Genomic DNA, 23,639 nt, shown 5'->3' on the forward strand with positions numbered 1-23,639 from the left:
ATCTCATTCCAACATGTTTCCATGTAAAAGGCTACATCTGGGAACGGAGCTCCATTTAACAAAAACAAAACACAGTTTAAGGAGACTTGTAAGAGGTACCTTGGAATGAAGATCTGAAGGGTGTTTAGGCCTTTTTTAGGAACCTAATTTGGGCAATTGAATTCTAGTACCAATTTATTATTAAGCATTGCTTAAGTACGGTAGAAGTCAAAGTTTTGTGGATTAGTGCACACCAAGTTCTTCTCTCTTCTTAAACAGATATACACTATATTACACACCATCGGTTAAATAACCAACCGTGTCAGAACGTGGTGACGTAAAATACAACGACGTGCTGAAAAAAACAAAGTTCAATGCTTCCAAGCATGCGTCGTCTGGATTCTGAGCATGCGCAGGTTTTTAACCAATGGTTTTGCATACTAACGATCGGTTTAGACCCATCGGTTACCATCCATAGGTTAAATTTTAAAGCAAGTTGTCATTTTTTTAACCTAAGGTTAAATAACCTATGGGGCCTACACACGATCGGTTTGGTCTGATGGTCCTTCAGACCGTTTTCATCGGTTTAACCTATCGTTGTGTACGAGGCTGTATTCCGTAGGGTTCAATATAGAGTAGGCCTACCCTTTGTGGTTATAACAGCTTTAACTCTTCTGGGAAGGCTGTCCACAAGGTTTAAGAGTGTGTCTATGGGAATGGTTTGACCTTTGTTCAATAAGTGCATTTGTGAGGTCAGGCACTGATGTTGGAAAAGTAGGCCCATCTCGCAGCCTTTGCTCTAGTTCATCCCAGATGTGTTCTATTGGGTGAATGTCAAGTCCCTCCACTCTACAGTATGTCTTTATGGACCTTATTTGTACACTGGTGCGCAGTCATGTTGGAACAGGAAGGGGCCATTCCCAAACTGTTCCCACAAAGTTGGGAGCAAGAAGTTATCCAAAATGTCTTGGTATGCTGACGCCTTAAGAGTTCCCTTCAGTGAAACTAAGAGGCCAATCCCAACCCCTGAAAAACAACCCCACACCATAATCCACCCTCCAACAAATGATTTGGACCAGTAAACAAATCAAGGTCCATAAAAACATGGATGAACGAGTTTGGGATGGAGGAACTTGACTGGCCTGCCCTTAAAAGAATTAGAACGGAGACTGCGAGGCAGGCCTTCTCAACCACATCAGTGCCTGGCCTCACAAATGTACTTCTGGAAGAATGGTCAAACATTCCTATAGACACACTCCTAAACCTTGTGGAAATACTTTTGGCAATATAGTTTATCCTAATAATTTAACTTTTACCAAAGGTTTTGAATACAAAGCTTGTGTTTATATACAACATCTTTAAACTGTCCTTGATCTCTTTATTCCTCAAGCTGTATATGAAAGGGTTTACAAAGGGAGTAAACACTGTATACAACAAGGACATTATCTTATTGATCATTTGTGATTGTCCTTTCTTTGGAATCAGATATGCAGCAGCTAGGGTTCCATAAAATATAAACACAACGGTGAGATGGGAGCTACAAGTGGAAAAGGATTTCAGTCTTCCTGAAAAAGAGGATATCTTTAATATTGTTAAAACAATGCAAGTATATGAAACCACTATCACTAGGAAGGGAAATATTAGCACAGGGACACACAGCAAGGTAACTTCCATTTGAACTCTGGATGTATCTGAGCAGGAAAGTTCCACAAGAGGATTGAAATCACAAAATATGTGGTCAATAACATTTGGTCCACAGAATTCTAGTTGACTTAAGTCAAATGTTAATATTGATGTCATCGAACAGCTGACAATCCAGGACGCAAGAACTAGTTGAATGCAAAGTGTTTGTTTCATAATGGAGGTATAATGCAGAGGAGAGCAGATGGCTAGATAGCGGTCATAGGACATCACTGTCAGAAGGAAACATTCAAATACTTCTGTTGTGCTAACGACATAATATTGAGTGATACAACCGGAAAAGGATATGGAGGTCCTCTCATATAGAACAATATGTAACATGTTAGGAGCAATATCTGTGGTCAGCATGATGTCAGATATAGAGAGTTGGGAGAGGAAGAAGTACATGGGAGAATGAAGGGTCTTGCTGTAATATACCAACATGATGATCAAAAAGTTTCCACATATTGTCACAATGTATATAATAAGGACCAAGGTGAAGAGCAGAAGATTATATACAGCATTGCTGTTAAATCCCAAAAATAAGAATGTGGTGACATTACCTTTATGTGTGGTCTGTGTGAAAGCAGAAAAGGTTTAAATAACTTTTTATGTATTAAACATAGCAGAAATAATATACGTTGACTTTGCAAAATGATCGATAGCAAATAAGGTGAACCTGTGACTTTGAATACCCTTTGAATACAGCTTGGGAAATGGGAAATAAAAAACTGTGGCCCGGATTCAGATACAAGATACGACAGCGTATCTCCTGATGTGCCTTCGTATCTCTGAGTGCGGGCCGTCGTATCTATGCGCCTGATTCAGAGAATCAGTTACGCATAGATTTTCCTAAGATCTGACTGGTGTAAGTGTCGTATCTTAGGCTGCATATTCACGCTGGCCGCTAGGTGGCGCTTCCGTATAGTTACGCAAGGAATATGCTAATTAGGTATTTACTCCGATTCAGAAACGTACGTCCCGCCGGCGCATTTTTTTACGTAGTTTACGTTAGGCTTTTTTCGGCATCTTTGGCCAGATTTACAAAGCACTTGCGCCGACTTAACTCGAGATGCGCGGCGTAATTGAAAGATGCGCCGCGCGTATTTATGCGCCTGATCCTCAAAACGAGGTACGCCTGAAATCCAGTTTTTTTCCGTCCTACCTAAAAAAATTACACCGGCGCTTCTTCGAGCGCAAAATACGCTAGACACACCGCTGTTTTGATAGGCAAAGATGCAAATGAGGGAGATAAGGCGATCCACAAAATTAAGTGTGTGCGGCATAGATTACGCCCTGTGCGCTTCTGTTAGTTTCATGGTGTAAAACTACACTTTATAAAAGCAGCCCTAACTTTACACCAGCCGTGTAAATGTCAGCTAAAGCAACGCCATTAAGGAAGAGCTGAGCACACACACTTGCAGGACAACAATCTGTATGCCAACATGCCAGGGGCATCCATGCGCATAGCTAGACTAGTGACTTTAGTAACCGAGGGTACCCCCTCTTCTGAGGGAACAGCAGCCATGAGACACCTCGCAGAATGCATCTTTGCACAGTAAACACACACATTAAACATGGCACAATGAGAATGCATGAATGCACACCCACTGTGGTCCCTAGCACAGACACATCACATGCACATCTAATTGGATTAGATCCAAGTACCCCCCAATGGTACTTGGGAGCAGTAACGCCACACCACGGCTCCAATTATGTCACTGTGCATTCATACACCTTTCACACGGACCTGGGATCACTTCTCCCTGGTCCTGGGGATCCCTACTCCACCAAAACTGAGGGTGACACCCTTATTTAATCAGGAATGCCACCCCCACATTCATACATCATTCACACACATAAAACAAATCATAAGTACAGTATAATAAAAAAAATAATAAAAATAAAAAAACTACCCCAAAAGTTAACGGCGGCGGCGGGAGCTACGCCTGGTCCAGCCACGGGCATGGCCACGGCCAACCAGAGGAGCCTCCTGGGGGGGTGAGCAGGGGAAGGAGGATCCTCCTCTGGTGACTGTCCTCCTGCTGGCCTGCCCTCCAAGGCCACTGCTATCCTGGTCAGACAGATTGTGAGGGCAGCCGTATTGGCCTGGACAGCTGGGTATTGTCCTGGACAGCCTGGGTCACTCACCTCCTGGCTCACGCCTGTTGTGGCGGTCTGCAGCTCACAAATGCATGTTACAACCGCCTTGGAGTTTGTGGCCACATCAGTGAGTGACTCCTTAATTGAACCCAGGCTGTCCTGCATCTGGGTCAGAGTCTGCTTGATCTGACCCAGATTGCGGGTCTGCCGGGCATTGTCCCTCTGCAGACTGGCCGGCAGACGCTCGGCCACCCCCTGGTCTCATGGGTCGCCATCCTGCCTGCAGCCGAGTCTTGTGGCCTGGGAGGAGGGGAGAGAGAGACCCTTGTGGGTTGAGGCCTGTTGGGGGAGGAGTGGGAGGGGCTACCCCTGATGGTGGCCTGACTGCTGCCAGCCACAGGGGTAGCCTCAGGGGTCAACAAATCCGAGGCCAAAAGGACTTCTCTGGCAATGTCCATATCTTCATCCTCAGCCTCCCCCCTCATCCTCCTCCCCCTCAACCCCCCCATGAGGAGAGGTGTGGCCACTCCCCTCCCCTGGGGACTCCTGCCCTTCTTGGGGCTCTTCTGCAGCCTGTTTTCCTGGGGGTGGTGCAGCCTGGCCTGATGGCCCAGCAACCTCCTGGCCTGATGGCCCAGCAACCTCCTGGCCAACTGTGGAGGACACAAAACAATCACAGGTTGGAGGATCCACACACTTGGCACATCTTCCCTTCCCCCACCCACACATGCTAATCACCAGATAGAAAATCCCCAAACTTACCTGTCCTAACAGGAGAACCAGATTGAAAGCCAGGCAGGCCTACAACCTGCTGCGGGTGGAACCACCGGGCCACTGCCCATTTCTCCTCACTCAGCCTGATGGGGCAGGCTGGGCCTCCTCCAGTGCCCGTGGTATGGGCACTTATCCTGGCCATCTTCTCATGGACCAGGCTCTTAAGATCGTTGATCTTCTTTTGTATCCCACCGGGGGTCCTCGTCTCCCCCCCCCCCACCGCATTGATCTGATCCGTAATTTTCTGGATGATCGCCTTCCTCCTGGCTGGGGGGGTGTTCCGGCTCTCAGGGCCATGCAAATAACGCCCATAATGGGCGATGCCCCTAGCAAGAATCTGCTTCTCTATGCTGGAAAAATTCAGCTTCCTGCGCTCCGGTGCCATAACACCCACCACTCAGCACCAACAAAAAACAAACACAACAAACAAACACAAATACTCACACAACAAACAAACAAAAATACTCACACAACAAACAAACACAAAAATCAAACCACACAAGCAGACAGCTACTTCAAATTCAAAAACAAACTCCGAAAAAACAAACAGAAAAAAAACTCAGAAAAAAAACAATCAGCAAAAAACAAACACGGAAAAAACAAACAGAAAATACACTCAGAAAAAAAACACAACTACTACACTCTACTACTCCTCCAAAACTTTTATCTAACACTCAACTCACCAACACACACCAACAGACGACAGAGCAGAAGCAACTTGCTCTAGGAAAGGGGAACACAGGGATGTACTTTTGCAAGGGAAGTGTGTTTGTCTGGGGCTATTTATACACAGGGCGATTCTCAAACTAAGTACGCTTGGCCTTTTACCTATCTCACTGATTGCGCCGAGCCAAGTTCTGAGCATGTCCAGTGAGGTGCAGATTCGTGCGTGCATGCGCAGTACGGCCGGACCTTCATTTGCATGGGGTCACGGCTCATTACAATGGAGCACGCCCACTTCCTTCCCACTTGCAATAACCCCGCCTTACACCTCGGGATTTAAGTTAAAAAAACGCGGGGTCATCCTAAATTTAAATAATACACGCCTACAACATCCCCATTTGAATTAGGCGGGCTTACGCCGCCACACATACGTTACGCTGCCGTAACTAAGGGCGCAAGTTCTTTCTGCATACGGAACTTGCGCCCAAAGTTACAGCGGCGTAATGTATCTAAGATACGTTACGCCCGCAGATAGATAGAGCATTCTATCTGAATTCGGGCCACAGTTTTTTTCTAACACAAATATTTGGTTGATTCAAATGACCTTGGCTTCATCCTAATTAATAAGCAGTGAATGTTTTCTTTGCTAATTGGACATATCGTATATATATATATATATATATATATATATATATATATATATATATATATATATATATATATATACACAGTATTTGGCTTTAGGTATACTTTAATGCCATGACAGTAGTGGAAAACTACACAATGTAAAGAAAATTGATGTATCAAGTTATAGAATATCTCATTTGGTTTAATGAATACTCTTTCAATTAATTAAAGCATTATAACTTAATTTAGTCAGAAATTTTAAAAAGATGTACTTACTTTGGGCCAGATTCACAGAAAACTCCGGCGGCGTAACGTATAGTCTTTACGTTACACCGCCGCAAGTTTTCAGCGTAAGTGCCTGATTCACAATGCACTTACCTGTAAACTTGCGGCAGTGTATCGTAAAGACGTCCGGCGCAAGCCCGCCTAATTCAAATGGGGCGTGTACCATTTAAATTAGGCACACTCCCATGCCTGACGTACTGCGCATGCTCCGTTTTGAAATTACCGCCGTGCTTTGCGCAAAGTGACGTGTGCGTAACGTACTTTCGTATTCCCGGACGTCTTACGCCAAAAAAAATTTAAATTCGACGCGGGAACGACGGCCATACTTTAACATGGCTCGTCTAAAGTTAAGCCATGTAAAAGCATGCTTAACTTTGCGACGGGAAAAAATTACTAGCGACTACACGAACGCGAAAACCTTCATGGATCGCCGTAAAAGCTCATTTGCATACCCGACGCTGGATAACGACGCAAACTCCACCCAGCGGCGGCCAAAGTATTGCAGCCTAAGATCCGATGGTGTAAGTCAATTACACCTGTCGGATCTAAGGGCTATCTATGCGTAACTGATTCTATGAATCAGCCGCATAGATACTCTCAGGCCTCGTACACACGACAGAGTTTCTCGGCAGAATTCACCGAGAAACTCGGTCAAAACCCGAGAAACTCTGTCGTCTGTACAGTTTTGGCTCGATGGAGCCGCCGAGGAACTCGACGAGAAAATAGAGAACATGTTCTCTATTTTCTCGTTGTTCTATGGGAGAAGGCGGCCCGCCGAGCTCCTCGGCGGCTTCATCCCAAAACTCGACGAGGAACTCGACGTGCCAAGCACGTCGAGTTTCTCTGTCGTGTGTACGAGGCCTCAGAGATACGACGGTAAATCAGGAGATACACCGTCGTATCTCTTCTGTGAATCTGGCCCAGTATTTTCTAATGATCTCTGATGAAAACCCATATTTTTTTGATAATTTAACTTAATTTTAAATAAACCAACAAAAAAACAACAAAAAAACAATATAGATTATTTTTCTTTTTTTGATAACAGAAAATTAAAGTGTCAATATTAAAAGTGTAACAATATTACATGCATTTCTTCATGAGAGAGTTTTCTAGCAGTTTTTCTATTGAGCATGGAATAAATGCAGAATGTCATGAATGGAAAGAATAAAAAACAAAAAAAACAAAGGGGCTGAAAATACAGTCAAATATGTCAAAATAATATAAAAAATTAAATACATAGTTTTGGTTCAACGAATCTTCTGCATCGAAGTTTTTTTTTTTTACCAGTGTTTCTATTTAATAGGGAAAAAATAAGACCTAGATGGTGTCATGAATGTAAAGGAAAATAGAAAGAGAAGGAGAAATAAAATAATAATAAGTATCTTATATATAAGTATAAAGCATATGATGTGTATCGGTGGATAAGCTCAGTTGACTGAATAGGAAACCTATTTTCACAAACATTTATATGTTTCTTTCCAGATTAACAATTCCATAGAGAGCAATCAAGATCCCTTTGGGTTGTAACTGTAATAAAAATATTTTTTTTTTTCAAAATACAATACTCAATACAATACAATACTAGTAAATAAGTGCTCAGAAAAATAATTGCTTTAAAGCCTAACTTTCATTTTACATACACCATATTACCAAAAGTGTTGTGACGCCTGCCTTTACACACACATTAATTTTTTTTTTTTTTTTCAAAATATGTTTATTGAGTTTTACAAAATAGTTACATACAGTAAAATCAATGCGAAGGGCAGATGATGTAAGTGTACAAGGCATCAAAGCCGCATACATACAGAACAAACAACGCCATATAGGCCTACCCTGCGGGTAGCTAGGCAGATACAGAGAACAAACAGCAATGAGGATTATGCAGTGGTTCAAGTCCCTAACGGCTTGTGAACAGGTTGGATCCTAACAAAGCTACGTGGGGGGGGGGGGCTATGTTTACCGTGGGGAGTCGGTCAGGTACGGCATATGGGTACCGGTTATTTCTAAAACTATAGGTAGAGAAAAAGAGGGGGGGAGGGGGGGGTGAAGGAGGAAAGGGAGGAGGGGGAGCACACCTTGACACAAGATAATGACAATAGTAGAGGTTTTGCATATATAGAAGGGGAGGGAGAGGGGAGGCGACACATGGGTGATTGCAGAGATAGTCAATCTGTTGCGGTGGAAGAGGAATCTGAAGGGGGGTCTCCTCCTAGGAGTGAAGTAGGCCTGGCTACACATGAATTTTAATGGCATCCCAGCTTTAGTCCGTATGGTGGTTGGTCCACCCTTTGCAGCTATAACAGCTTCAACTCTTCTGGGAAGGCTGTCCACAAGGTTTATGAGTGTGTCTATGGGAATTGTTTACCATTCTTCTAGAAGCGCATTTGTGAGGTCAGTCACTGATGTTCAACGTGAAGGCCTGGCTCACAATCTTTGCTCTAATTCATCCTAAAGGTGCTCTATTTTGTTGAGGTCAGGACTCAGTCAAGTTCCTCCACCCCAAACTCGCTCATCCATGTCTTTATGGACATTGCTTTGTGCACTGGTCCAAATTATTTGATGGAGGGGAGATTATGGTGTGGGGTTGTTTTTCAGGTGTTGGGCATGGCCCCTTAGTTCCAGTGAAAGGAACTCTTAAGGCGTCAGCATACCGAGACATTTTGGACAATTTCATGTTACCAACTTTGTGGGAACAGTTTGGGGAGGGCCCCTTCCTGTTCCAACATGACTGCGCACCAGAGACCTTTCCAACAGAGCATCCACTGGGTTACTGGGTCTTGAGGATGGACCACTGGCCAGAACTTGCTCAATATGCAATTGAGCTACTGGGCTGTCCGGCATCCAGTATGCTTTCTGAACGCACATTCAGGGTTTGCTGCTGGAGGGTTTATAACGGATCAAAGAGTGTGCCTGTACACATACTCTGTTGATAGGCTCACATTCATAAAAATAAAACAGTCTTGGATCAGCAGCTATCAAGCACCTGATGCTGATGTAATTGATTGCATTTGCTATGGATGTAGGATCCCTTGAAGACTGCCTATGCTGACTATCATATTCCTCCTCAATCTTGATGATGCTAGCTTCCAACATTTTTTTTTTAGTTTAGGGCACCACCACCACCCAAGGCCTAATCTTTTACCCCTGTTTAACAGAGGCATGTAATTACAATTTTTGATCTAATACTTCACAGCAGGGCCTGTTCCTGCACCCAACTAGAGTATCTGTGAGGGGTTACAGTGTTGTGGCACCACCACCATCCCCCAAGGCCCAATTTGTATAACCCTTTTCACCAGGGGCATGTAATTACATTTGTTTATATAATACTTCAATGCAGGGCCCGTTTTTGTGCTCAACAAGGCTAACTGTAAGGGCTTAGGCCTTGTACACATGGTCGGACCAAACCGATGTGACTGGTCCGTCGGACCGTTTTCATCTGTTCACCTCTGAAGTGGCCGTACGGCCTGATATGCGTACACACCGTCAATCCAAAATCCGATCGGGTCAGACCGCGGACACGTGACCCACGTCCGACGTCACTATAAAGGGGTAGGCCAAAGCCTTCGTTACCGCCCTTGAGTCCGCTTTTGCTAATTCTGTGTAACCGCGTATTAGTGAAAGGTTGGTGAGAGCCGATTCGTGCTTTTCAGTCTCCGTGCTTTGTCAGATCGTATTCTCGGGTTCAGTCTGTGCTTGTGGGATCGTATTTGTCATTCAGTGCTGGTTTTTGGGTCGTTTCTGCTTTGCAGTGCCGTCCTGTCCGCTCGTATCTGGGTGTAGTGTGATCTTTACAGGTATTGCTGGATTTGGGTGCTATCTGTTTGAAGTGCGTTCTGACTAGCCAGCCGGTTTGAAGCCATGATGGTGCAGCGTGATTTTGCAAGAATTTGTGCTGCGTATTGGCCAGGACCAGAGGGAGGAGGAGGTCCTGGGCCAAGAATTGGTTGCGCCAGTGTGACCAATTTTCTCATATGCCTCTGCTTAGGGAAATCCAGGAGAATAATCCTGATGACTTCAGGAACTTTCTCCGTATGACGGACCCCGTTTTCCACCGTCTATTGGATCTTCTGTTCCCCTATATCACGTGGCAGGACACTGTGATGCGCTAAGCCATCACGGCCGAGCAGAGGCTTATTGCCACGTTGCAGTACCTGGCGACTGGGAGGAGCCTGCAGGACTTCAAGTTCTTGACAGGCATCTCTCCCCAGGCGCTTGGGATCATCATACCGGAGACGTGTTCTGCCATCATACAAGTCATGCAGGAGGAGTATATTAAAGTAAGCTTCCTCCTTTAAACTTCACAATCTAGGTATTTTTCATGTATGCTAATATCGTTTTTTTTTTTGGCAGATTTACCAACTTCCCATGATTGTATTATGCTGTGAATATTCCCTTTTGTCCCCATGCCTGTTTGAAGCTGCACATGCTATTTTATTGTCCTACATGCATCTTTCCCTTCACTAAACCTATCCAGCATGCTATCCTAGGGCCAAACACACCTAGCCTAGTCTTTTTTCAATCTTATTTTTGTCTGCTCCATTGTAGTTAACCCCCCCCCCTCTTATATTATTTTCTTGGTTTTTGTGATTTAGTATTTTTTTTTAGGCATAGTGCTACCCCCCCTAAAATTGTTTAATGCCCCATCAGAGGGGTGAGGAGTCTGATTGAAGTGGGCCTATATTTTTGGCCATGTAATACTCACTCCAATGCTACTAATAAATGTTATAATAATGATGTGGCACAAGGATGTTTTTGGAATTGTGATTGCAATGTTTGTTTTTGAAATTTCTAATTGTAATTTTTTGTTTGTCCCCACAGTTTCCCTCCACGCCACAGGAATGGCAGACTGTGGCTTCACAATTTGCCCTGCGGTGTGATTTTCTGAACTGCGGAGGGGCAATCGATGGGAAACACGTCCGCATAGTGCCGCCACCCCGTTCGGGGTCGTACTATTTTAACTACAAAGGTTTTCATAGTATCGTGTTGATGGCGGTGGTGTCAGCACATTACGAGTTTCTGTATGTGGACGTGGGGAAGAACGGCCGGCTGTCAGATGGGGGAGTGTTCGTGCAGACGGAGTTTTCCAAGCGTCTACAATCTTGTGGTCTGGAACTGCCACAGGATGAAGACAATTTGGAGGGACTTTCGTTTGTTTTTAACGCGGATGAAGCTTTCGGGCTTGGACCTCACCTCATGTGGCCTTTTCCCCAGAGGACCCTCACCCCAGAGAGGAGGGTTTTCAATTTTCGGCTGGCCAGAGCTCGGAGGGTAGTCGAGAATGCCTTTGGGATACTCGCCAGCCGGTTCCGCCTGTTCCTGACAGCGCTACATCTGGCGGAATATAAATTGAACACTGTTGTTTATGCCTGTTGCATTTTGCACAATTTTTTACGCAGGCACTCCCAGTCGTACCTAGCTAACATTGGTGCTGAGGCAGGACTACCCTCAGATACCTTTCCTGGCATGGACACTGGTCGCGCTGGCTTGGCCCCCCAATCTGCTCGTGAGGCACGCGACAAATATGTTGAGTACTTCATGGGTCGGGGGGCCATTGCTTTGCCTGAAAATATTTCTTTCTAATTCGGCCCCCAAAAGAAAGAAATATTAATTACCTAATAAATGATTTTACCATTGGAATTTATACAGTTGTTTGTCATTATTGCTTTGGTTTCATTTTCTCTGTCTCCCTGGTTCTCCTTCTAGTGCACTTCTAGTGCCAAATGTAGTTCTCAGTTATCTTAAATTAACACAATTGCACAGTAGTCACACATGTACATACTGGTATAAGCATAGAAACAAGAAGCCACTCCATTTTTAGCTTTATCGGGGGTTTTTATTCTTTGTTCAACCTCCCTAATTTTTTAAAGTTTTGGTAACAAAATAGAAAAGTCTTTGTTTCTGCACAAGGTTTTTTTTAAAACATTTTCTATTTTTTTTACATTTTTTTTGTTGTTTTTTATCCTGTTTTTTTTTTTTTTTTGTTCTTGGTAAAATATATGTTTACATGTTGTACAAAACCCATGCGTTTTTAGAATAAAACAAGATCTACAAACAATGGAACTTACAAAGTTCAACCTTATTCCAAACACATGTGATGGGGTGATGTCACCCCAGAAGAAGCCAACATTTTTAGATGCACACATTAGGACTGGCCAAATGGGGGATTCTCTCCTGATACCATGCCATCTGTCAACATGTGCTATCTGCCATCATGGGTGATCAATGGATGTGTTTTGGGGGGCAAACCCTTCCTCTCACCTACTTGAGTAGCGAGGAAGGGCTTGAACCCCCAAAGCAAAGCCAATCGATATCCTGTGATGGCAGATAGCACATGTTGACACACTGGGGTAGATTCAGAGAGCAATTACGCCGGCGTATCCATAAATACGCCGCGTAATTGCTAAGTTGCGCCGGCGTATCTACTTTCTGTATTCAGAAAGCTAGATACGCCGACTTTAGCCTAAGATACGACTGGCATAAGTCTCTTACGCCGTTGTATCTTAGGGTGCATTCTGACGCTGGCCGCTAGGGGCGCTTCCGTTGTTGTCGGCGTAGAATATGCTAATTTCCTAGATACGCCGATTCACAAACGTACCTGCGCCCGGCGTTCGTTTTTTACGTCATTTGCGTTAAGGCTTTTTCGGCGTAACGTTGTTCCTGCTATTAGGAGGCGCAGCCAATGTTACGTATGGACGTCGTTCCTGCTTCGAAATTTGATTTTTTTACGCCGTTTGCGTAAGTCGTTCGCGAATAGGGCTGGACGTAATTTACGTTCACGTCGAAACCAATACGTCGTTACGCCGTACTTGGAAGCAATGCACACTGGGATATGTACACGGACGGCGCATGCGCCGTTCGTAAATCATGCCAATCACGTCAGGTCATCACATATTAACATAAAACACGCCCCCTTCCCCATTTGAATTACGCGCGCTTACACCAGCCCCATTTACGATACGCCGCCGCGACTTACGGAGCAAGTGTTTTGTGAATACTGCACTTGCTCCTGTAAGTTGCGGAGGCGTATCGTAAATACACTACGCTGCGCCGTCGTAACTTTAGGCGGAGATACCTGAATCTACCCCACTGTGTGCATCTAAAAATGTTGGCGTGGAATCTTCAAACAAAATTGTTGTGCAAAACATCACATTTAAACAGGTTTTTGGGGGTGGGGGGGGTTAATCTTGGATACGGCCCATCATGTCAATGATGTTTTTGAAGTTTTGCTCCATCACAATCATTCTATTTCCCATAATGTCCATTTCCGTACTGCATTCCATAATCTGTTGTATGACAATTTGGGCACTAGCCCTGGAAAAAGTTGAACTACCACTTGCAGGGATACCACCATCTTCATCCCCTAAAAAAAAAATATATATTCTCAGTAATATGCAGGCCTACCTACATCACTTTTTCCCTTGAAGGCTGGGGGGATACTGACCTGTTGTGCTGATAATCTCCACCTCTCCATCTTCAACAACTCCTTCTTCCACCTATCCTTCCTCTTCGATTTCTTCCAGCACTCCTTCTTTCACCTCTACATCTACCATCACTCCTTCTTCCACCACTCCTTCTTCCATCACTCCTTCTTCCACCACTCCTTCTTCCATCACTCCTTCTTCCACCACTCCATCTTCCATCACTCCTTCTTCCACCACTCCATCTTCCATCACTCCTTCTTCCACCACTCCATCTTTAACATCCTCCTCCTCCACATGCTGTGGTTGGTGGGGTTTATTGAGTTTGGCCCTCCTTGCCTCCTCCAAAGCATGTCCTCTTCTTTCCCCTAATAACAAGAAAAAAAAGGTAGACTCAGCGCACTGAGTTTTGAGGGCAGAAAGAGCAAACAATTTTGTGTTTCGGAGAATTCCTACAAACATAAACTTTGTTTGTCTGACTTCTCCCAATCTGGGATCCTGCTCCTTTTTGGCAAAGTGACACACATGGATGCACCCCAAATATAATATTTGTGGGTGACCCTATTAAAAAAGTTAGTTAGGGGGGGCACACAGGTGCTCTTGAGTACAGATCCGAAAACAGCTGTTTAGTATCACTGTATGAATGAATGGTTCACGTTTGCCCTTCACATTCTAGTAAAGTTGAACAAACACATCATCTTGTCAACATTGTTTATAAACGATGTTTTACACAAAATAGTCATGTCCACAGGTGTGCTTTTCCTGGAATAATGGAAAAGATCTGATTTGTGAAGAACGATGTGGAGGAACGATGTTTACTACGAAGGCTAAAATAATACACTTCGGAAAAAAATAACTTTGCCATGTTCAAAAGTACTACCAGGCCAAAGAAGCACATGGAGAAAAACATGTTCACAAATTAGAAAGTCAATTGCAAAATAAGCATTACAATTACCTGCTTTTATCTAGAATTCGCTTGATCCCCCTAAACTGCTCTGGCTCACGCAGTTTCAAGTCGGACCATCTCTTTCTCAGCTGCTCCTTGGACCTTGTGACCCCAAATCTGGCATACAGTCTCCTTGCCACTTTATCCATAATTTTGGCCTTCCTCCGATTAGGGGTGTTGTATGGGCCATAATCCCCATCATAGTCTTTCCTCAAGAGAACCTCCACCAGCTCCACCATTTCGTCTCGTGACATATTTGTCGATTTGTATCGCCTGGGCCGGGATCATGACGTTCCCGCCTCCTGCCTTTCCTCGCCAGCAAAGGGTAACCCACGCTCCTGTGACCCCGCCATATTAACATTTTTTAATGTGTAAAAGGGCGTGGAAAAGAGGGAAGGGTCCGTCATGGGTGGGCAAAGAGGGCGGCGCTTCACGCATGCGCGGGGATATAACAAGAACGACGTGATTACGTGAGTTAACGCAGAGTCTGCTCGAGCGGAAGTTTGTCACGGGAGAAACAAAGGTACTTTATAAACTAGAACCAGCAGAGGCCTAGAGACTTGTGAGTAGAATAGGATGTGGGGTTTATATGTTGATTGCACCCTTGCACGATTATGTAGCTTGGGGGGCTCACCATGCTTTTTTGCCCTCCTTTTGCTTGGAGACTTCAAATATATATGTGAGATTTCCAAAAATTCTAATTTTAGTGTGTATCACATCAGGCAACGTTTGTGATGTTGGACAGAGGTAATTAGCCACTGTATCATCTCATCAATGCTGAGAGGGGCATGATATCTACACTGAATACTGCTTTGATGAATGCTATCAATACTTTATAATGTGATTATGCCACTTATTTAGTGAAATGAAAACACAGGGATTGCAGGTAAAGTCAGCATTTTCACCAACAATGGGGCAGAGCTGGGCATCATTTTAGCAGCAGGAGACAGTGTGTTTGAGGCTCAAAAGAGTGGGTGCAGAATATGACAATGTCAAAGCTCCGCCAAGTGGTTCTAATTTTTGTTTTTTGGTAATCTAATTTCAGATGGAGCAACTGAATCTACGAGAGAATCTGGAAAAACTGATTCAAAAATACAGGGAAATGCCATGCCTATGGGATGCGAGGCTCCCATCCTATCACAAGACTGATGTCAGAACGAAAGCACTCAACCGAGTTGCAACATACATGCAGACTTGGATACCAGAGTGCACAGGCATCATGATACGGGACAAAATAAACAACATCAGGGGCACATACATAAAGGCCTATCGCAAGCAACACATACCACAGAGGTCAGGAGCAGCAGCATGTGCTGCAAAGGAACCCAAGCTGTGGTACTACACGGAGCTCAGTTTTTTGGAGGATCAAATGGATGGCCGGGATTCACTTTCCAGTCTTCCTTCCACCCTTCCTTCCAGGCGTCGTTCCACCAGAACTTCCACGGTTCCCCCCACCCCTGCAGAGTGTGATCAGGAGCTGGCTGACATTGAGGACGCAGATCTGCCGGGCTTCAGTGAGGTATAGTAGTTTACAACATATTTCTTGGCTGCAAAATCTTGTGGGTTTATTGAGATGAATTTGTTAGCAACAAGGAAAGCTTTTAAACGCAACCAAAAGTTGGGGGCACAAACAATTGTGTCAGGGATGCCAACTGCAGGGTTCCAGAATGAGAGTCTGGTCAATTTCTATTCGTACAAAAAAAATGTCAAGAGCATTAAAATTTGTGTGATTGATTGTGCAAAATATTAAAACATGTCCCTTTTTACTACACAGGAGGAGACCAGCCAGGAGGCGGCAGATACCCAAGATGTCAGCCAGGCGGAAGGGCTGAGTGGCAGCCAGGAGGAGGCCTGGCCCAGTGGATCTCATCCAGTCCCCAGGCTCAGCAACATCTCCCAAGTGCCTCCCCTCCAGATGCGCCGACCAGGCCAAAGGAGGCGCTTGATGCAGATGGAGGAGGATAGCCTGCATGTCATGAGGGAGGCTTCTGAGATAATGAGGGCCCCCCTGAACCCCGTGGAGAGCTACAGCACTTCCATGTCCCATGACCTGCATGAATTGGGAGAGGAGCAACGAAGCCTGGCTAAAGACATGATGAACCAGGTCTTGTGGTGGGCCAGAAGGGACTGGCTGACCAGGGACACTGAACTGAGTGACCCAGCCCGGCCTGCTAGTCATCTTTTGACTCCTGCTGCCCACCTTCACCACCTGAAAGGGGCCGTGGATGGGGCCGTGGAAGTTCTTCTGCAAGGCAGCCTGGAGGGAAGGCTGTAAAGAAGACCAGAAAGTGAATCCCTGCCTTCCTGCTGATTTTTCAAAAAACTGAGCTTAGTGTAGTACCACAGCTTGGGGTCAGTTATGGCATTTGCTGGTGCTTTTGACTTCTGTGATTTGGGTTGCACATTGTGACCCCTGATGTTGTTTATTCTGTCCTTGATCATGGTGGACTGTGCCTTTGGTATCCATAAAGTCTGCATGTATGTTGTAAATTGGTTGAGTGTTTCCATTATTTTTATTCTTTGCTTTTTGCAAAATAAATGGAAATTTATTTTACGTTACAACCTTGTCTATTGTGTTTTTCTGGTGAATAGCCATCAAACATTTCCAAAATACAATGTCTAATTAACAAAGGACACAACCTCCTTGAGGGGGGGGGGGCATTGGTGTGATAACTTGGCTTAAAAAAAGAAAAACCAGGCTAAACTAAAAAAAAAAAAAAAAAAATTAAATAAAGTATGTAAAACATTAGGGTGATAACTTGGCACAAAACAGCAAAAAAAATTGGGTAGTACAAATAAATTTTTTTGAGATCTGGCTAGGGATAAATGATTCCAAAAAAGGAGATCAGAAGCAAAAAATAAACAAATTCTGTATAGGAGAACGCTGGCTAAATAGCATCAGCTAAACAACGTGTTCATTCTAGCAATAGAGCGAAGAAACAAATGCTCAGCAAGAAACGGAACACTACTTTGAAAAATGTAGAATGTGCCATCTCAAAAACGAATGTGAGGTTTACAAGATCGAGCGCTCCTGTCCCCTCATTTAGTCTGAGCATGCGCGGGTTTTGAACCGACGCGCCGGCTTTTGAACCGATGCTTTTCTGTACTAACCATCGGTTTGGTCCGATCGGGCAGCGGTCCATCTGTTCGGTTTTGAAGCATGTTTTAAAATTTTGGACCGAAGGAAAACAGACCGATGGCCTATACACACGGTCGGTTTGGTCCGATGAAAATGAACTTCGGTTCATTCTCATCGGTTTGGTCCGACCGTGTGTACGGGGCCTCATAGTGTTCTGGCACCACCAAAACCAAAGGCCCAATTTTTCTAACCCTATTTAACAGGGGCATGTAATTACAATTTTTGATATAATATTTCACAGCAAGGTCCGTTCCTGCCCCCAACAAAAGTATCTGTGAGGGGTTACAGTGTTCTGGCACCACCAAAACCAAAAGCCCAATTTTTCTAACCCTGTTTATGAGGGGAATGTAATTAAAATTGTGGATATAAATTTCCATAGCAGGGCCCGTTCCTGCACCCAACAAGAGTAACTGTGAGGGGTTACAGTGTTCTGGCACCACCAACACCTAAAGCCCAATTTTTATGCAGAGTATATACAATACCTGTTGCCGATAATGTGTTTCCAGCGCGACAATGGAATAGATAAAGCACATTCCAGCGAGAGCGTCATAGAAGCGACGGGGATCTGACTTGGATTCCCGCCGATTCTAGCCAATGTCTATGACTAAGCACTCATGTTAGTGCGAAACGCTTCAGCAGTTGGGTTTTATTTTATTTTACTTCACTTTGCTGTGACTTGTAGTGCTGTCCTTTTTTCAGTGGGGGCTGCAGTTTGTTCGGTGTGCGGTTGTCCAGAGACAATCTTTGTTCCTGCTTTGCTAAGTGCATTGCCTGCACCTGAGTTGTCTGCAACGGTGGATATTCATTTGGGTTCCCACCTGGAGCGGCTATTCCCCTTTCCCATTCTAGCCACGGCGTTTGGTATGAATCATGAGGGGAAACTCCACGCCAAATTTTAAATAAAAAAACATCATGGGTTCCCCCCAGGGGCATACCAGGCCCTTAGGTCTGGTATGGATTGTAAGGAGAACCCCCTACGCTGAAAAAATGATGTGGGGGTCCCCGCACAATCCATACCAGACCCGTATCCAAGCACGCTGCCCAGCCGGTCAGAAAGGAGGGGGGACGAGCGAGCGCCCCCCCTCTTGAGCCGTACCAGGCCGCATGCCCTCAACATGGGGGGGTCGGGTTCTCTGGGGCAGGGGGGCGCCCTTCGGCCCCCCCACCCCAAAGTACCCTGTCCCCATGTTGATAAGGACAGGGCCTCTTCCCGACAACCATGGCCGTTGGTTGTCGGGGTCTGCGGGTGGGGGGCTTATCGGAATCTGGGAGCCCCCTTTAATAAGGGGTCCCCCAGATACCGGCCCCCCACCCTAGGTGAATGAATATGGGGTACATTGTACCCCTACCCATTCACTTGGAGGAAAAGTGTAAAAGAAAATAAACACACAACACAGGGTTTTAAAATTATTTATTAGTCAGCTCCGAGGGGTCTTCTCCGCTCTCCGGGGGGTCTTCTCCACTCTCCGGGGGGTCTTCTCCACTCTCCGGGGGGTCTTCTTCCATCTTCTCCGCTGTCATCTCGGTGCTCCCCAGTTCTTCTACCGCTGGCTCTCCGGTGCCTTCTTCGTGGCTGGCCGCCGCTATCTTCTTTTTAGCTCTATTACTAGAGGTGGCACAGCCCGCTCTTCTTTGCCGTCTTATGCCTTCTTCTTTTCTTCCGATGTTGACGCAACGCTTCTTCCCGCTGTAATGCCGGGTGCATGGCTCGCACCGATTTATATAGGCCTCTTATGGCGTCACAGTCTCATCATGCTCCGGGACCCACGTGGGATACGACAATACATTACATCCGCAAGCAGTTTTAAATGACATTTTGAGAAAGAAAGATACGCTACTTTACAGGCAGACTAAGGAGACCCCCAGGCATGATAATTAAATGAAAAAAATATAAATAATAGTGCGCTATGTTACAATGTGTTAGTGAAAAAATATGAATCAAGAAATGTGTAAGGCTGCCAGCACAACATGGAAAAACTGTGAAACAAAATATAAAGAAAAAGATGCGGCGCCAATAAAAACACAAATGCCCTGTAAGGCAATAGTAAATGTAGACTCAACAAGATCAATAAGATTTGAACAGTGAGTACATAAGAAGCGGTCAAGGGAGCTCCACCACATTAAGGTGAGTCCCTGGATCACTAAATCGTGAATAATGAGTGTGTCAACTCAAACAACATTCCCGATCAACAGGAAAAGTGAAATCCACAATGCAAAAAACTGTGCACATGAATAAAAACAAATAACTGTGATATTCATAAAGTGTCAATAATAAAAAGAACAATGGTTGTCATGAACCATGGAGTCCCATTTACTGCATATAAATGATTTGTATGCATGAAGTTTATACAGTCCCAAGGAACATCAATCTTTATGGTAAGCGGTGTCTAATCTCCAGAAAAAATCAGCAGTAGAAATAAATAAGTTGTGCCCTTACCGGATGGAGTAGACCCACATCTCACCATACGGTGGGGGGTCTTCAAGGCTTGCGTAGGCCGATTGCCTTACAGGGGTAACTCTCCAGACACTCCTAAAGCTCTTTTCCGGTAGGACCTTTCCGCTCTGATTGGACCAGGAATCTGGAACTGGTGACAGTGATGATGATGTTCCTGGAGGTGGTTGGAGTTCTCAGGGGATCCAGTGTACCAGTATAAAATTAAAAAGAAAAGAGAAAACACCTCCTCATCACATAAAAAATTTATTAAAAATTTCAAAAATAAGGACAAGCTCCCAAAAGTCTCAAGTAAGGGAATCTCAGTAAACCATTATCACACCAAAAAAACACTGCAAAAGCAATCTCAGCATCAGGGCACACACACTTCAGAGAAGGATAAAGTAACTGTGCACAGTTTGGGATGGATATGATCAGATGCCCGACCGGTTTCGTATCAAAATACTTCTACTGGGGTGCATATCTGAATCATCTCACCCCCCTGCGCTTTAAATACCATCTCTACTTACCCCCATAGGACCAGCACTCACCGTTAATGGCGTGCGTTCCAATTGCAGACATTTCCGGTTGGCGTGCGCTCCAGGCGCCCGGAAATGACATCTATTAAATCCAATGGTTAAAACCCCTGTATTCCCTGTGATTCTCTCAAGCGCTCCAGGCGCCCGGAAGTGACATCTCCTGTATGTCCGCCCATCATCATGATCTCCCCTCAACTCACCTCCCTTCCAGGAGGATGAGCCAATCAGCACCGCTCCCTGCGTGTGTGGGTCTAGTGAGGCGGAGCGCATCATCGACCGACGCTAGCCCCGCCCCCTCATGACGCGACCCCACAGCAAGGAGATATGCAGACGTTGCGCCCGTGTGTAAACACAACCGCACCTGCACATTAGTGCGCCGAGGAGGTTCATTGATCTATGATAGATCACAGGGCGGTCAATAGGAGTGTATCAGGGAATGTATCAGAGGAAAAGGGAACATGAAAGATGGCTAAAACATAGAGACATGCATGGAGGGCCTCCTGGTGGTGGGAAATGGCAACTTGAAGTCACCATATCACCTATATTCATGGGCTGCTACATGACACAACTCTCATGTGTAGGCGCCATCTAGTGGTCAAAAATGGAAAAAATGACCATCCAATTCGTCCCATATTATTAAACTGTTAAAAATCTATAAAAATTAATTTTTGGATTATAGATGGTGTCCTGGGAGTAAGTAAAAAATGGAAAAATTCTTCAAAAAACAGAAAAAATATAATAACTTATAAACTTCCAATATATTACTACTGGTCATATAAATCAGGACTGGTTGATGAAGGAGTTGACGTCCCACTCCACATTGAGGCCGTGGGGGACGTAACTCTTCAATTGGTAGATCCAGAAGACTTCAAGCTTTGATACACCCCGAACACTGGGCTCACCTCTCCAGTGAGGAACGAAGTGATCAATAACCTGAAAGGTCGTCCCCTCGATTCTTTTATTATGTTGTTCAAGAAAGTGCCTGGGTACAGTATGTTTTGTGCACCTCTTCTTGATTTTGTTCTTTATGTTTCCCTACCCTTATGGTGAAACTTCTAATAGTGCGGCCCACATATTGTTTCCCACAATGACAGGTAATAAGATAAACCACGTGTTTAGTGGCACACGTGGAAAATATTTTCATGGGGAATACAAGACCGGTTACTGATGATGTAAAGCTAACTGTTTTTCTCTTATTAGAATTATGTAGGCATACCTTACATTTTCTACAAGGGTGATAGCCTTTAGACAAAGGGAAAAAGGAAATTTTTGCTGGAGGGTCTGGTATATTTGGTGCAAGTTGATTTCTTAGAGGGACAGCCCCTCTATAAATCACACCTGCTTGTACAGGAAGAACTGGTCCCAACAAGGGATCATTTTTCAAAACTGCCCAGTGTTTTTGAATGATACTTTTAATTTGTCTATGTTGGGTGGAGAAAGTGGTGAAGAACGAGTGTTTAAATTTGTTATCTTGTGCTATTTTGACCTTTTCCACAGTTAATGTGGACCTATCTACTGTAGAGATTTTCTTAATTTCTTCTTCTATGGCCAAATTGCAGTATCCCTTTTCCACAAACCTTTTTTTCAAAGTTTGTGCCTGGACCTTGAAATCATTTAAGTTAGAGCAGTTCCGTCTTAATCTAAGCATCTGGCTACGAGGCACCGAGCCTAGCCAGGACGGGTGATGGCAACTGTCCTGTGGGATGAACCCGTTGCGGTCCGTGCTTTTGAAGTATGTTCTAGTTTTAAGTTGATGGTTTTCAACAAAGATTTCAAGGTCGAGGAAGTGTATACTTAAGGGACTCGCCTCATAGGAGAGACCAATCCCAACTTGATTATCATTCAAGATAGTCATGAAGGTATCAAGGGAGGTACGATCCCCTTTCCATAGGAGGAGGATGTCGTCTATATATATCGAGCCCACAGAACGATCTCAGGTCGCTCTAGAGCATAGACGACATCCTCCTCCCATTTGGCCATAAAAATATTAGCCAGACTGGGGGCAAACTTGGCCCCCATGGCTACACCTTTCTCTTGTAAATAAAAGTCGCCTCCGTACCAGAAATAGTTGTGAGAAGTTGCGAACCTCAACAGGTCCATGATGAATAACTTCTGTATCAAAGGAATGGTTTCCACTCTATCCAAAAAGCAGTCAACAGCTTGAAAACCTAAATGATGGGCAATACTGGTGTATAAAGAAGCCACATCAGCTGTGACTAATACAAGGTCCTCCGTATAGGGTACCTCTTGTAGTTTGGCAATAGTGTGTCTGGTATCCTTCAAGTAGGAGGGGATGCTTTTCACAATAGGTTGGAGATGGTAGTCTATGTATTTCCCTACTCTGGATGTTATTGAATTAATACCGCTTACAATAGGCCGCCCTGGTGGACGGGTACTATTTTTGTGTACTTTGGGCAAGTAGTACATGACTGGTATACGCGGAACTTTAGGCACAAGGTAACTCTTCTCTTTATTGTCCAATATTCCCTTTCTAGCCCCAATATCAATAAGTTTTTTCAAAGAAACCTTAAATTTAGAGGTGGGGTTCGAGGGTAATTTAATATATGTGGAACTGTCCCCCAGAATATTATACATCTCTTCATTGTATGCAGTTTTGTCAAGAACCACTATCCCTCCCCCTTTGTCCGCAGGGCGGATCACCAGATCCCTCCTTTCACATAATGTCTTTAAACCAAGTTTAATATTAGGGTCAGAGTAATTCCTTTTGACAGGAAGTTCTTCCAAGTCTTTGATGACCAAATCCCTGAACACTTTGACACTAGGTGCTATTGGACATGAAGGGTTAAAGAGGGAAGGGTTAGAAAGCCCCGTATGTATAATCTCTGTAGTAACCTCTGGGAGACTCGGTCTACAGGGATTGGAAATAAAATACCTTTGAATGTTCATTTTTCTCACGAACTTCTGTACATCAATAAAGGTATTGAATTTATTGAGAGTTCTGGACGGGACAAATTTTAGGCCCTTGTCTAAAACCACTTTCTCTGCATTGGTAAATTCAGCTGAACTTAAGTTAAAAATTCCCGCCAATGTTACA

The 23,639-nt window shown here is 44.5% G+C and overlaps 1 protein-coding gene across 1 annotated transcript; it reads right to left on the bottom strand.

Annotated features, from left to right (window-relative positions):
* Positions 1-1,284: 1,284 nt before the first annotated feature.
* On the bottom strand, positions 1,285-14,729 carry LOC120930739 (olfactory receptor 493-like). Its single transcript, XM_040341913.1, has 3 exons — positions 14,485-14,729; positions 7,196-7,232; positions 1,285-2,235 (listed from the first exon to the last, which is right to left on the bottom strand). Exons 1-3 carry the CDS (start codon positions 14,727-14,729, stop codon positions 1,285-1,287), a joined length of 1,233 nt encoding a protein of 410 aa, XP_040197847.1.
* Between the last annotated feature and the right edge of the window lie 8,910 nt (positions 14,730-23,639).

This window comes from Rana temporaria, chromosome 3, assembly GCF_905171775.1.
Source record: "Rana temporaria chromosome 3, aRanTem1.1, whole genome shotgun sequence".
NCBI classification, from domain to species: Eukaryota; Metazoa; Chordata; class Amphibia; order Anura; family Ranidae; genus Rana; species Rana temporaria.

Excerpts from the sequence above, each read along its gene's own strand:
- LOC120930739 (XM_040341913.1), bottom strand. The coding sequence starts at position 14,729 with ATGTCACGAGACGAAATGGTGGAGCTGGTGGAGGTTCTCTTGAGGAAA. Across the intron at positions 7,233-14,484 it reads CGAATTCTAGATAAAAGCAG|AAAAACTGCTAGAAAACTCT; the intron begins GTAATTGTAATG and ends CATGCTCAATAG. Across the intron at positions 2,236-7,195 it reads TCTCTCATGAAGAAATGCAT|ACCACACATAAAGGTAATGT; the intron begins GTAATATTGTTA and ends GCTTTCACACAG.